The 12,820-nt window shown below is 37.8% G+C and overlaps 1 protein-coding gene across 4 annotated transcripts in view; it reads left to right on the forward strand.

The window, feature by feature from the left end:
• Positions 1-12,500, forward strand: part of amph (amphiphysin) — a 32,850-nt gene extending 20,350 nt beyond the window's left edge. For 2 of the 4 annotated variants that reach the window (XM_084412379.1, XM_084412380.1), the window contains exons 16-26: positions 191-223; positions 3,897-3,938; positions 4,332-4,484; positions 4,824-4,877; positions 5,465-5,512; positions 5,778-5,831; positions 6,137-6,178; positions 7,588-7,914; positions 8,470-8,643; positions 11,032-11,133; positions 11,243-12,500. In XM_084412379.1, coding sequence (XP_084268505.1) covers positions 191-223; positions 3,897-3,938; positions 4,332-4,484; positions 4,824-4,877; positions 5,465-5,512; positions 5,778-5,831; positions 6,137-6,178; positions 7,588-7,914; positions 8,470-8,643; positions 11,032-11,133; positions 11,243-11,347 — 1,134 coding nt within the window. In that variant the 3' untranslated portion in view covers positions 11,348-12,500. The remainder of the gene's footprint in view (positions 1-190; positions 224-3,896; positions 3,939-4,331; positions 4,485-4,823; positions 4,878-5,464; positions 5,513-5,777; positions 5,832-6,136; positions 6,179-7,587; positions 7,915-8,469; positions 8,644-11,031; positions 11,134-11,242) is intronic. The other 2 variants (XM_084412382.1, XM_084412381.1) reach the window with 2 other exon arrangements.
• The last annotated feature ends 320 nt before the right edge of the window (positions 12,501-12,820 follow it).

Below are 12,820 nucleotides of genomic sequence, written 5' to 3' on the forward strand. Positions count from 1 at the left end.
CCCTTCGGACCCTGGAACCCCTCCCACAGCCCACAGCCCCAGGACCTGTTCTCCTCTCTCTCCTTTGCTTGCTTTAATTGTTTGTTGGTTTTGCTAAGTTCAAGTAGAATTTACAGTTTTCCAAGTGTGTGCAATTAAAATACATGTCTTTGATGGTTTACATGCTAATTACTCATTTAATTCGGTTTAGGTGTCCAACAAGGCTTTTAATGGATTCTCTAAGGTAAATCAGAGTTTAGAAAGTTTGCTTTTCAATAGATTAAAAGAGAATTCATAACATTATGAATTACTGTCAATGTGGCCAAACACAAAAGCTACATTGGCCAAAGTGATTGTGCTTGTATTTTAGCAGTGCTTTTAGTTTGCTGCCTGAAGGTGCTGAAAAAGTATATTGATTTTCACATAATCTGTTTTTCAGGAACAAGTGTTACATTCATTTTGAGTATAGTATACTCAATAGTATATTTTGAGTATAGATTATAGTGTTCATAGTGTTGTTTTGTAAAAATGTTATCCTTAGTTTTAGTCTTAGTTTAAGAAATATCAGGCACGGCGCCAGGATTTTTTCTCTACTGGTGCTAATGGGGAGCTGGACCGATACGTGGGGGTGCTAAGAAAACAATCGATTTTCATTACTTAAGTTACTCTATAATATAGAGGTTCTCGTTTTTTCAATAAAAGCAGCTATGATACACAGCAGTGATGCGCGGGTTGATCCAAAATGATCGGGTGCCTGCGGTTACCCGCGGTTACCCGGGTAAATATTTTTAATGATATTCGGGTTGCGGTCGGTCGGGTCGTTTGAAATAAAGATGCCAATTAAACCTTTGTAATTTATATAGTACTAGACACAATTTTCTATGAAATACATAGGCCTACACTTTATTGGCTGAATAACTGGCAAGAAGTACGATGACGCACGAGCTCAGTCTGCAGGTAGAGATGGAGGCGGCAAGAGAAAATGTGAAGACTGGGGAGTGGAAGCTGTGGGAGTGTGGGAGCCATTTGCCGAAATAATGAAAGATGATGACCAAAGTGCTGGCTTTGTCATGTGTACTTCTTGCGATGCTATTTACACATTTGATAGCCACAAAACTGGCACGACCAACCAGGCATGGCGCCAGGATTCCAGTTTTGGATAAGCCAGACCAATTGTGGGTGGGCCTTAAATTAAAAACGTTAAATGAAAAATAAAAAACGTTATCCAATCACTGCTTAACCTAATAAAAAAATATTGACTAATATAGCATATTATCTGTGCGTATACATAATATAGATTTTAACAGCTTGATTCTCTTTAAATATTTTGTTGCAATGTTAAAAGTTTCGGTGCATAGGACAGACCTATCCGCGATCGCTCTCCATGGTTCTGACCAAAGAAGAGCGCTTTGGAATCTCCATTACGCATCATACGCATCATACGCATCATACCTGGGCTGCATTTTCCGATAACATTGTCTCTTAGCGCGCTACGAAGACTCTTAAGGTATAACTTAACTAAAGGTATACTACCACTAAAGGTAACCTATATCATTGCTAGGCGTCTTCAGGGATATCATCCACTCGCGAGGCAGAGGCGCTGAAAGGCAGAGGCGCTGGCGCCCTCCTAGCAACGGCGCTGTTTTTGGTAAAACATGATTTTGACGACTTCATTAAGTTTTGTTTTATAGAAAACTCTTTTTAAAAGATTTTCGTTTTGTATAAATTGTATCTTAATTTTGATCAATGTTTTATCAATCATTTGCCTGTATTAAATTAATAAGAAGCAAATATATAGCAGGCAATGTAATAAGGCACAGGCACGATCACTTGCATTGCATGTGAACTGGAGGGTGCCGAAACTCAGCTTGTGCCTCACAGATTTGAGAAATATAGGCTATATATTACAGAAAGCTTGAAATGTCTACTTTTAAAAGAAAATATTCAAACCAAAATAAATAGGCTACTCTATGATTATGTAATGAAATGTGCATTTCTCTCTGGCGTTCATGGCGAGTCCGCATCGTCAACTTCATCTTTGCAGCGACACAGAAAACACCCAGTTTATTACTAAACAATTAAATGTCTCCTTGCTAATTTAGACACATTCATAATCATTACTTTAACCGGTTCTTTCTTCTTTGTGGCAAGCTTTATGCGTGCGGTCATAACGCTTATTATCCTGTAGGCTATAGCCTATGTAATTAAATTAATATCAAGGGACGATTTGTCCACGAATGGCTTAAATGAACAACTACTAATCGACTAGAAAAAAATTAGTCGGAGGCAGCCCTTAAATTCCACATATTTTCGAACCAACAGGCCATTGTGGGTTGAGCGAGCGACCCGAATGAGTGACCAGAGCGGAATATTCAGAGATGTGCTCTCCGCTCACGAGCTCTGATCGGAACAAACTCGAACCTCACTGTCTATGAACTTGCGCAGAAACATCAAAATAGACAGACAGCTTTTTAAAATGGTTTTTAAAACTAAACATTTAGACTATTTTAGTACAAATTATGAGCTTATTGACGATTATTGCGTGTTGAGGTCAGATCAGATGTACTCCGGTCCGGTACGACTACGAACTAAGAGCGCGGGTCTTTTGCACCCTGCATGGTTGCGTGGGCTTAAAGGGATACTCCACTTTTTTCGGAAATAAGCTCATTTTACATCTCCCCCAGAGTTAAACAGTTGAGTTTTACCGTTTTAGAATCCATTCAGCCGAACTCCGGGTCTGACGGTACCACTTTTAGCATAGCTTAGCACAGATCATTGATTCTGATTAGTCCAGTAGCATTTCTTTCAAAATGACCAAAGAGTTTAAATATTTTTCCTATTTAAAACTTGACTCTTCTGTAGTTAAACCGTGTACTAAGATCGACGGAAAATGAAAAGTTGCGATTTTCTAAGCCTATATGACTAGGAACTACTCTCATTCCAGCGTAATAATCAAGGAACTGTGCGGCTGTACCATGGGTGCAGCAGGCGTAGTGATATGACGCAGCGCCTAAAAATAGGTCTAATAGGTTAGACAAACTTAGTCCCGGTCACGTTGGAAGAAGTTACCGAGCTGGGGACTATTTTTAGGCGCTGCGTCATATCACTACGCCTGCTGCACTCATGGTACGGCCGCACAGTTCCTTGATTATTACGCCGGAATGAGAGTAGTTCCTAGCCATATAGGCTTAGAAAATCGCAACTTTTCATTTTCCGTCGATCTTAGTACACGGTTTAACTACAGAAGAGTCAAGTTTTAAATAGGAAAAATATTGAAACTCTTTGGTCATTTTGAAAGAAATGCTACTGGACTCATCAGAATCAATGATCTGTGCTAAGCTATGCTAAAAGTGGTACCGTCAGACCCGGAGTTCGGCTGAATGGATTCTAAAACGGTAAAACTCAACTGTTTAACTCTGGGGGAGATGTAAAATGAGCATATTTCCGAAAAAAGTGGAGTATCCCTTTAACTGGGGCTACACAGATTTTTGACGGGGCTTTAGCGCCCCCTAGCCCCGGTGTAGCGCCGTGCTTGAGAAATATACCTATTTTAGGAAAAAAGAGATTCAATTATGGATCTCATCATTTGAAAAAAATGATGACACTAATTGGTCCATTTAAATTAATATTTTTATTATCAAAAATAAATTAATTTTCACAAATGATGACACTAATTTTACAATAAACATGTAGAACCTGGTGTTAAAAATAATTGTGGCCCTGCTTTAATGTACCTAATCCTGTTTTATATCTAATGCTGTGGTGAACCCTACTAATTCCTGTTCCCTGAAAGATCCATTAAAATATTTCTCACTGGAATTTTGAACAAAATAATCTTCAGTCTATTCTAGCTGGTTATATGTTTCAGATTTATACAATTAAATTTGCTTACCTCAATCCCTTTATTCTCTCTTTAGGATGCAACAGTCCCAACATTTGTGGCCGAATTTGATAAGATGGTGAGTTGACAGTCTTTTGATAGTGATTTTGACTGTAATGCTTTGTACTATCCCATAAATAACTTATTATACTCAGTGGGCGTCAATAGGTATGTTCCATACATGTTTTTTGTAAATTTTCCTCTATTTTATTTTTCCCCTTTTGTAGGAAAAAAAATTTCATATGTATTTTTTTCAATCATTTTGTTGTTATGCTCCCCCATGGTTGTAGTGCCTCGAAGTCTGATTGCACTACATGAATACATCTGTCATTGCTTGTCATCTGCAGTCTAGATAACTGATGGAACTTTGAAAGTGACTGTTGTTTTAAACTTATGGGTTTTGATACTGGTCCAGTGGTGAAGGTGTCATTGGGCAGTGTTTCTTATTGTCTCCTTGTAAATGTATATAAAGTCTGAAGCCCCAGAGGGTGATGTAGCTGAAGGAGAAGGTGAAGCACCCCCAGCCTCAGTACCTGAGGGTGGTGAGGGTCCCGTCACCACTCCCCCTACAGATACACAACCAGCTGAGATTACTGCTTCAAGCCCCCCTGCAGAGACAGCCACAGTGAGTGACAAAGCGTCAAACTCTAAACGTCATCAGAAATAATGTCATCGCCATCATCATCAACATCATTGTCATCATTTTTGTCATTTAAATCAATGCTCTCATAGTCGTTGTGATCATCGCCATCAATATATTGATACTATTTTCATAATTTTCATCTCAACATCAGTCTTGTTAGCATCTTCATCATCAACATCTTCCATCATTGCATAAAAGTTATTATTGCCATTGATGTCATGATACAATCCTCATGTTACGTTTTTGGCTACATATACAAGTAATAATGCTAATAATCAGAAATGAGCTGTAGCCATTGATTGTGTACTGTTGTTTATAAAGAGCACTGTGGAGTCTCCAGTATCTGCTGAGACTGAGGCACCTGAGCAGGCTGAGGTATGTGCCTTAAACCTCTCAAAATAATTCAAAACACAGTGCCTGAATATTGACCATCTCACCTTTTATATTTTAAAACACTGTATGTTTTGGAAAAGAAACTGTCTAGATCTTTCTGGGGTTCTGTAACTCAAACATATTTGATTAATATTATATTTATTTTATGCTATTGACAATTGTAAATATAGATGGTTTATTATATTGTATATATATGAACATATTTTATACAATACCAGTGCAAGCTCTGACTGTGACTTTTCTTTTTCTTATATAGTAGCCAGTTTTTTTTTTTTTTTAATGTTCTTTTTATGGTGGTGAATTTTGAATGTGTTTTTATTTGTATTTTGTACCAGTCAAGTTTTTTTTTATTTTTTTTTTTAATGTACACATGCTTTGGGATCAGTTTGCAGTATATATATCTATATTTTATTATTTTGCACATGAACCAAAGTAGGATGTCAGCAGTCATGGAGTGAATCTTACAAAAACAAAACTGTTTAATTTACATTATTGCCATAGTTTTTACAAAGACTTTGGTTGAGCTTGAGATTTTAAATGTTGATGAAAAAGTCTCAACCATTCTTTAGCTCGCAGTTGAGGACATAGAAAAGGAGCAACCCAGTGAAGAAGCCCCGGTAACTATAAGAAAAACTTATAACTTATGTATAATGAATTGCATAAGAGAAACTCAAGTCATATGCAGCACTGTCGCATATGTGCTTGGTTTCGTACTGTATCTTAGAAAATCCTCGTTTTCTGTACAGAAACAGCCTTTTGGCATTTGCAGTGTGTCCAAATGAATTATGTATGAGATACTAGATATGAAAGAAAAACAGGTGGTGTTATTTGGAAGTATAACAGAAATTGGAGATAGCATGAATGTTTTTTATTTGCATGTAGGAATCTGCTCCAGTCCAAGAAACAGAGAAGGAGTCACCTACAGAGGCGGCTCTGGTAATTTCACTTCTATAATCATTGCCTTCTGAATATGAAATCAGTACTACTTTCCATTATTAGTGAAGACCTTCCATTATTAAATTCCACATTCCTACTTCTAAACATGTTTTTAGGTTCAGCAATAATTCACAGAGATGATTATAAGCATCCAGACTCTGATACAGATGATATTAACGGTTACGAAGGAAAGCCAGATACTCGCATGACCAGATACAGATTTGTTGACTCATCACTGCAGTATGTCTTTCATTTGAATAAATGAATGTGTAATGATGCTGATAACCACGTTTCTTTGTGTGTAGGCTACCTTTGAAGATAAAGAGTCTCCCATTGACGAGACTCCGGTAACTATTTGTCTTAATAGATCAAAAATCAAAAAGTCTTAATAGATACAAAATTTTGTTTTACTTTATTATTTCAACATTGCTTTGTACATATTTATAGTTTTTTTTTTTTTTTTTGTAAATTGTTTTGTCTCATGAAGCCATATGCAAGTACATTTAATTATTTTATGTATTCAATCACTGTTATTGTCAGATCATTTCTGACAAGTTTTTAGTGCATGCTATATAGAATAGCTTGTAACAGTATAATTATTCAAATATTATAAAGAGTCTCAGTCTGATATTAAATCATCATCTGGCTTCATATTCAACTTTGTGTGGTTATCAAACTGATGGCTGGAAAAAAAATGGAACAGGATGGTAGCCACACAAGTCATTATTTAGTATTGCAGAATGCTTTTTTAATAGTATGTGCTGATGGATGGAAACTTCTAACATGCGCTGTGGCATTAATCAAAACCTTTAACCCATCTTTTTTGTATATTTGTATGTTTTATGTTAAGTTTTTCAGGGTACAATCAGCTGTTGCAACATCTGGCAGCACAATAACAAACACAGTCCAGCTCATAAATGATTCTTCTTGTTCCATGCACAAAGCTTTGTTTTTAGATCCAGAGATCATTAGAAGGCTCACTGCCACTGTTTCTGCCATTTCTGATTGTACCTTTATTGTTTAATTTTCATTTCATGTTTTTTTCCCCTGGTATTTTATGTTACAATAGCTTTGAACCACATAAGGTTGCACACACTAAAGGCAATTTAACAGAGATGATGTTATAACCCGACATTTCCCCTGCTTACTGAACCTTTAAATAGTGGCTTAACAGATGACTATTATTATCCCTCTAATCACCATTTTCGGTTTCTATGGTGACTCCATTCTTACATCACAGTAACAGGCAGTAATTTTGGCCAAACATTTTCAGGTGTCAACATAATCGTAGCATCTATGTTTTGTTGAATCTGAATTCAGCAGTTTTGAATGAAAGGGGGGTTCCATTTTACAGTTATTCTGGAGTTAGGCTGAACTTTTTGGTTACTTCGTCATATGTATATTGAGATCATATTGTCACTATGATCTGAGGAATGTTCATCCATGCTACTTCATTCAGTAGGCAGTGGTTATCCACTATGAATCATGACCCCCCTATCCTTCATGCCGTCTATTGAACATTTCCCCTAGCCAAAGTACTTGACTGTTGGTGAAACTCAAGTCAGTTTTTTTGAGAACTGACTTGCCATTCCACATCAGGGACAGTTTTAACTTCTGAAGTTAAACTGGTCCCTGCACCCCTCATTGTGACACTCTTGAGTGCTCCCCTCTGTGGTACTGTACACCGATCCATCCACATGAGTGGCTTGTGTTAAGTGTTCAAACACTGGCTCTCACTCCTGGGCACCTCTTCTAGACTATAGATGCCAAACCAGAGGAAGAGGCCAGTTCACTAGAAGCCAAACCAGGAGATGAACCAGATAATGTTGGGCCCAAACCAACAGATGAACCAGATAAGGTTGGGCCCAAACCAACAGATGAACCAGATAAGGTTGAGACCCAACCAACAGATGAACCAGATAAGGTTGAAACCCAACCAACAGATGAACCAGATAAGGTTGAGACCCAACCAGAAGTTCCTGATAATATTGAGCCCAAACCAGGAGATGCTCCTGATTATGTTGAGCCCCAACCAGGGGATGAAACCAGTAAGGAGGGTGCTGCAAACAATGGGAAAGAGGAGGTAGATATTCACCTGTGTTTCTGCACTTTGGTATGCAGACCATTGACAAGACCCTGGTTTATTTATGTAACCGTTCTGGACTGCACTTTAAAACTCACTGATACTTAGAATTATAATCAAAATGCTTTAAATACAAATATGTTCTACTGAAATGTCAACTATTTTTCAGTAAGGTCTTAATAAGTTAATGCATTAGTTAGCATAAACTAACATGAACAATGTATTTTTACATAATTTATCAATCTTTGGTAATGTTAATCAAAAATACAATTGTGCATTGTTAGTTCACGAAGTATTGTTCGCTGTTAGTTCATGTTAACATGTGTAGTTAACTAATGTTAACAAATGAGACCTTATTGTTAAGCGTTACCTATTGTTCTTTTATCCAGTTGTTTTCAATTTATTACATTTCATACATTACAAGTATTATGTGTATAAAGTATGTGTGATCTGTATCATGTGTAGGCTATTAACAGTCAAGTTGTTGGTCAAAAATATACTTAAAAATCCTAAGGTTTGTCACTTGAGTGATGCTGTTTGTTTGCCTCACCTCAGGAGAAGATGCCTATCCCTTCTGTTGTTATTGAGCCTGCCTCTAGTAATGAGGGTGATGATGACCGTGATGGTGATCTCACATCTCCAATCGCATCCATTGACAATGGGGTGATCGCGGAATGCCAGACAACCAATGACATCTCCTCTGGAATGCCTACTGGATACATTTTCAAGGTGAATATAAAGCGAACCCCATTGAAGTAAGGGATAGTGGACAGTCATACATTTATTTTGCAATAATGACCGAGTGACCGTACATTATCCTGTTAATCACAGGGCTACTCGCCAAATAAGTAAACACGTGGTCAGGAAATATGGTGAACCTGATCTCACCAAGCACAGCGTGTTCCTGGATCAACGTCTTTGTTGATCCTGAAACAACATTCCAATCAACCAATCAGATTTGAGGGACAAGTTTACAGTTTATGTCAAGTTTAGGCTAACAACCAAGGTTAGGTGCTTCTACATTAGTTTTATTTAGCTATCATTTCCCTCTGATTTTTTGGGGAAAGTTATGGGTATGGTTAGGTTTAGGGGTGGGGATAGGGTTAAGATTAAATTTTCAGACAGGATGTTGATCCAGGAACATTTCTTACTTGGCAAAATCACAGTGACCCAGAAAATATTGATTTTGCCCATATCCACCTTACCTTTAATGTGCAAGACTTACGATTCAGTAGCCACTATAAATAAAAGAATAACAATGTGTAGTAAAAAATAAAACTATTTGTGCTACAAATCAGTGTGTTCATGATTACGATAATATATTAAAATAATATGATAACAAATATCAGTTTGCAATATCAAGCAGCATAACAAACTGTTTTGGTACAACTGGAAGCGGCTGACACCCAGAAGCCTTGCACAATCAAGTTAAAAATGACCAAGCCCACTCTTTACCTTTAAAATAAGGTAGATATAACCTTAAAGTTACTGCTAAGAAATATATATATTGTCCATTACAAAACATTTGGCCTAACAACAAAGCAGACACTGTAACAATATTACAGTAATATTAATTACTGAAGTCCTCTAATGATATTTTTACTACAGTCGATAACTGAGACAAAAGATGCCACCAGTTGCATTTATAAAACGAGAAACGTGAAAGTAACGTTAGTGCACGTTTTAGTTACGCAGCCTAATCATAGGAAACATGTGACTGCTAGATAGCGCTTGTCTTTTCTTTCCTATTGTGATGTAGCCTGGTTAAAACCAGACCATTCTCAGTAGTAACTGAGTTATGGTCTGGCAAAGCTTCATTAATAACTCATTTCCAAAGGGGTGTCACCAACGGACATCGCTCAAATGCCTCTGGGCGCAATTGGATAGACCTAAAACCAATCAGAGCGATCGTCATCGTGTAAAGCCATATGCTGCGTCCCAATTCGCCTAAGTTACACTACCCCATAAAAGTATGTACTCTTTTTGTGAAGAAAAGGTATTTACTTTTGAATGTGTAGCAAAAAAGTAGGCAAGCTTTGGGACATACTACTTCGTCATCTTTATCGGACGGATCTGTCGCGTGCATCCTGTCACCTAAACTGCCCTGTCAATCATCTCGTCACAGTTAAAATCCTCTATTAAAGGTATAGCGGAGGATTTTCCCGAATTTTAGAAAAGAACCGGCCTCTCCACTTTTTGAAAAAATGCACATGCGCAACACTCTACCTGCTCCCGAGAGGGAACGCCTATTAAACGTGTGCACGAGAGAGCATGCACGAGCTAATCATAGCTTACATTAACTTTTACAAGCAGTGATTTTAAATGGATTTCTCCAAATAGCATGCCAAACTTTACCTGTCAAGTAGAAACTTCGCGACTGAGGCATCAGTGGGAAGCCCAACCTGTGTTTTGAGCGCACGCCATCGTGTGAATCGTGTGCATGAGCACGTACGACGGTCTTACGTAAACATATCACCAGAATGACTGACACTTAGGAGGACCAATAGTCTTGATGATCCACCCGGAAAAAGAAAATCCTCCGCTATACCTTTAAATCAAATTTAATTTCCTACCGTTTCGGAGAGAAATGTAGTAGCACGTTCATCTGCCAGTGGGTCTGTCATGGAGACTGTCCTGATTTGTTTGCAATTTGAATATAATAATGCATTTAAAAGTTGGTGCGCTTCACCAACGGACCTCGCTCAAATGCCTCTGGGCGCAATTGGATAGACCTAAAACCAATCAGAGCGATCGTCATCGTGTAAAGCCCGCCTCAACGTTTCTGATTGGTGCCTCGTTTTGGACGGATTAGAAATCGGCTTGAATTGGCTCTTTGCCAGACTACTTGCAGAGCAAATCTAAATTTGGGTTTTCCCAGGCTAATTGTGACGTACATCCGAATGAAATGGCTTCTCGAACAAGAAAAAATGTTGGGTAGCCAGTAAACACGCAGCAACAGGGATATGATTAATCATTTATAATAATTGTTGCAATATTCTATAAAAAATACAAATGGTCAATTTTTATTTTATGGTGACTTTAAGATGAACTCGCTGAAAATGAACAGAGCTTTTATGCACATGTACTAATGAGTCTTGTTCTTATGCTGTCTCGTAGGTTGAAACGTTGCATGATTTTGAAGCAGCGAACCCAGACGAACTGGAGCTGAAGAAAGGAGACATTGTTTTGGTGGTCCCTACAGAGCTAGCTGAAGACCAGGTACGATTTGCTTGAATGTTTAACTTTCGGTTTGTTTTATTATCTTTTCTTGTTTTGACAGTATGATAATCAGAACCTGATTTGAACGCTCATTTGATTCTCTCTTCAGGACGCTGGTTGGCTCACTGGCGTCAGAGAGAGCGACTGGCAGCAGCGCGGAAGCTCAGCTAAGAAAGGACTGTTTCCTGAAAACTTCACGCAGCGCCTGGAGTAAATGACCTCAGCGTGTCACGAGAAGGCGTGTGGACCTGGACGTTTGCAGACAGAGCCATCCACCGTGAAGTCTGATGTACTGATGACAGCTGTCAATCAGAGCAGGCAAAAACCATACAAGAGGAAATAACACAAGCGACTAAACGAAGCAAGCGGAGACACAAATACCTACTCAGAGCATAAAGAAAATAACCAAGCATGACGTGATAGTATGGTCAACCTTTTCTCGCAAAACCAAGATAAAGTCCCTGTTTTTTGTTTGTTTACCTGTGAGCAGCAACGAATTGATGTGTGCTTTGTTGGAACTCTGGTGACCTCCACATGTAATCCCTGTCTGTTTAAAGAAGAACTAAAGTGAGAGTTTCCCCTCTAAAGACAAAAAAACGTTACCTTATCCTCTCTGCACCAAGTGTATTGTATTGACTTTGTTGCTCTGCAGCGAATTTTATCCGAATTTGTAGTGATATGACCTATTTAACCATTCTAAGTGTTACACAAAACTTAGGTGTTTTCTTTGAGATATTTCTGATATAAATGTGACATTGCATCATCGTTAGTGTTCTCTGTAGTTTCACGGCTGGCCGTGCGCGGCTATATGGTGGTGGTATTTGGCATATATTTGATATTGGCATAGTTTATGGCCGAGACTTTCAGTGTTTATGCCAAATTAATCGAAGTCCTCTTGGTGAATATGGATATGTGTTGAGTTTACAGCATGAGAAATGTTGTGAGAAGAAATCTGAAATATTGCACCTGGCTCATACAGCTTGGCAAAACACAACATGTAGCTCCCTATAATTACAGATATTATGTGTATTATATTCACAATGACGTACATGCAGAACTTAACCTTGAATGGACGTGGAAACATTAATTTGTGAATGATGTTTTATGTTTGGAGAAATTGTATTTATTCAACTCTATATTTTTTAAGCCAATGACGAGTGGGAAAGTTTGGGGTGGGAAATCAAAAAAATATGCAATATATGTAATTGGTTGATAGAGTAATCACTGTCTTTGTTTGGTTCTGAAAAAAAAAATGAAAAAACAGCATCACTCTTGTGTTCGTATTGTTAGCCTCACTGTAGAGCATTTCTGTGATGGACATATCTGTGCTAATTTAACTGTAAAGTGAATAAAGAATAGTTCATATGAGTTTTGGTTCATCTTCACAAATGGGAACAACATCAGTATAAATGTCATGTTTGCATAGCTGTATTAGCTTCACAAATCAAATATCACTTGTTTTATAATCACTGGTCATTGTGGAGCATTTGAAAGCACTGAAAGCAGTTCAGTAGTACATTTTTTATTTATTTTGTTTGTAATGACAACCGTATAACGCAAGGGGGAGACATTTGTCTTTCCGTGAACTGTTGCATTGGCAGTGTATATAAACCAATTACTTTTTCTTTCTTTTTTTTTTAAATAAGTCTGTTCTGCTCACCAAGGCTGCATTTTCTGCACTTTAAAA

This window comes from Rutilus rutilus (assembly GCF_951802725.1).
Source record: "Rutilus rutilus genome assembly, chromosome: 6".
NCBI lineage: Eukaryota > Metazoa > Chordata > Actinopteri > Cypriniformes > Leuciscidae > Rutilus > Rutilus rutilus.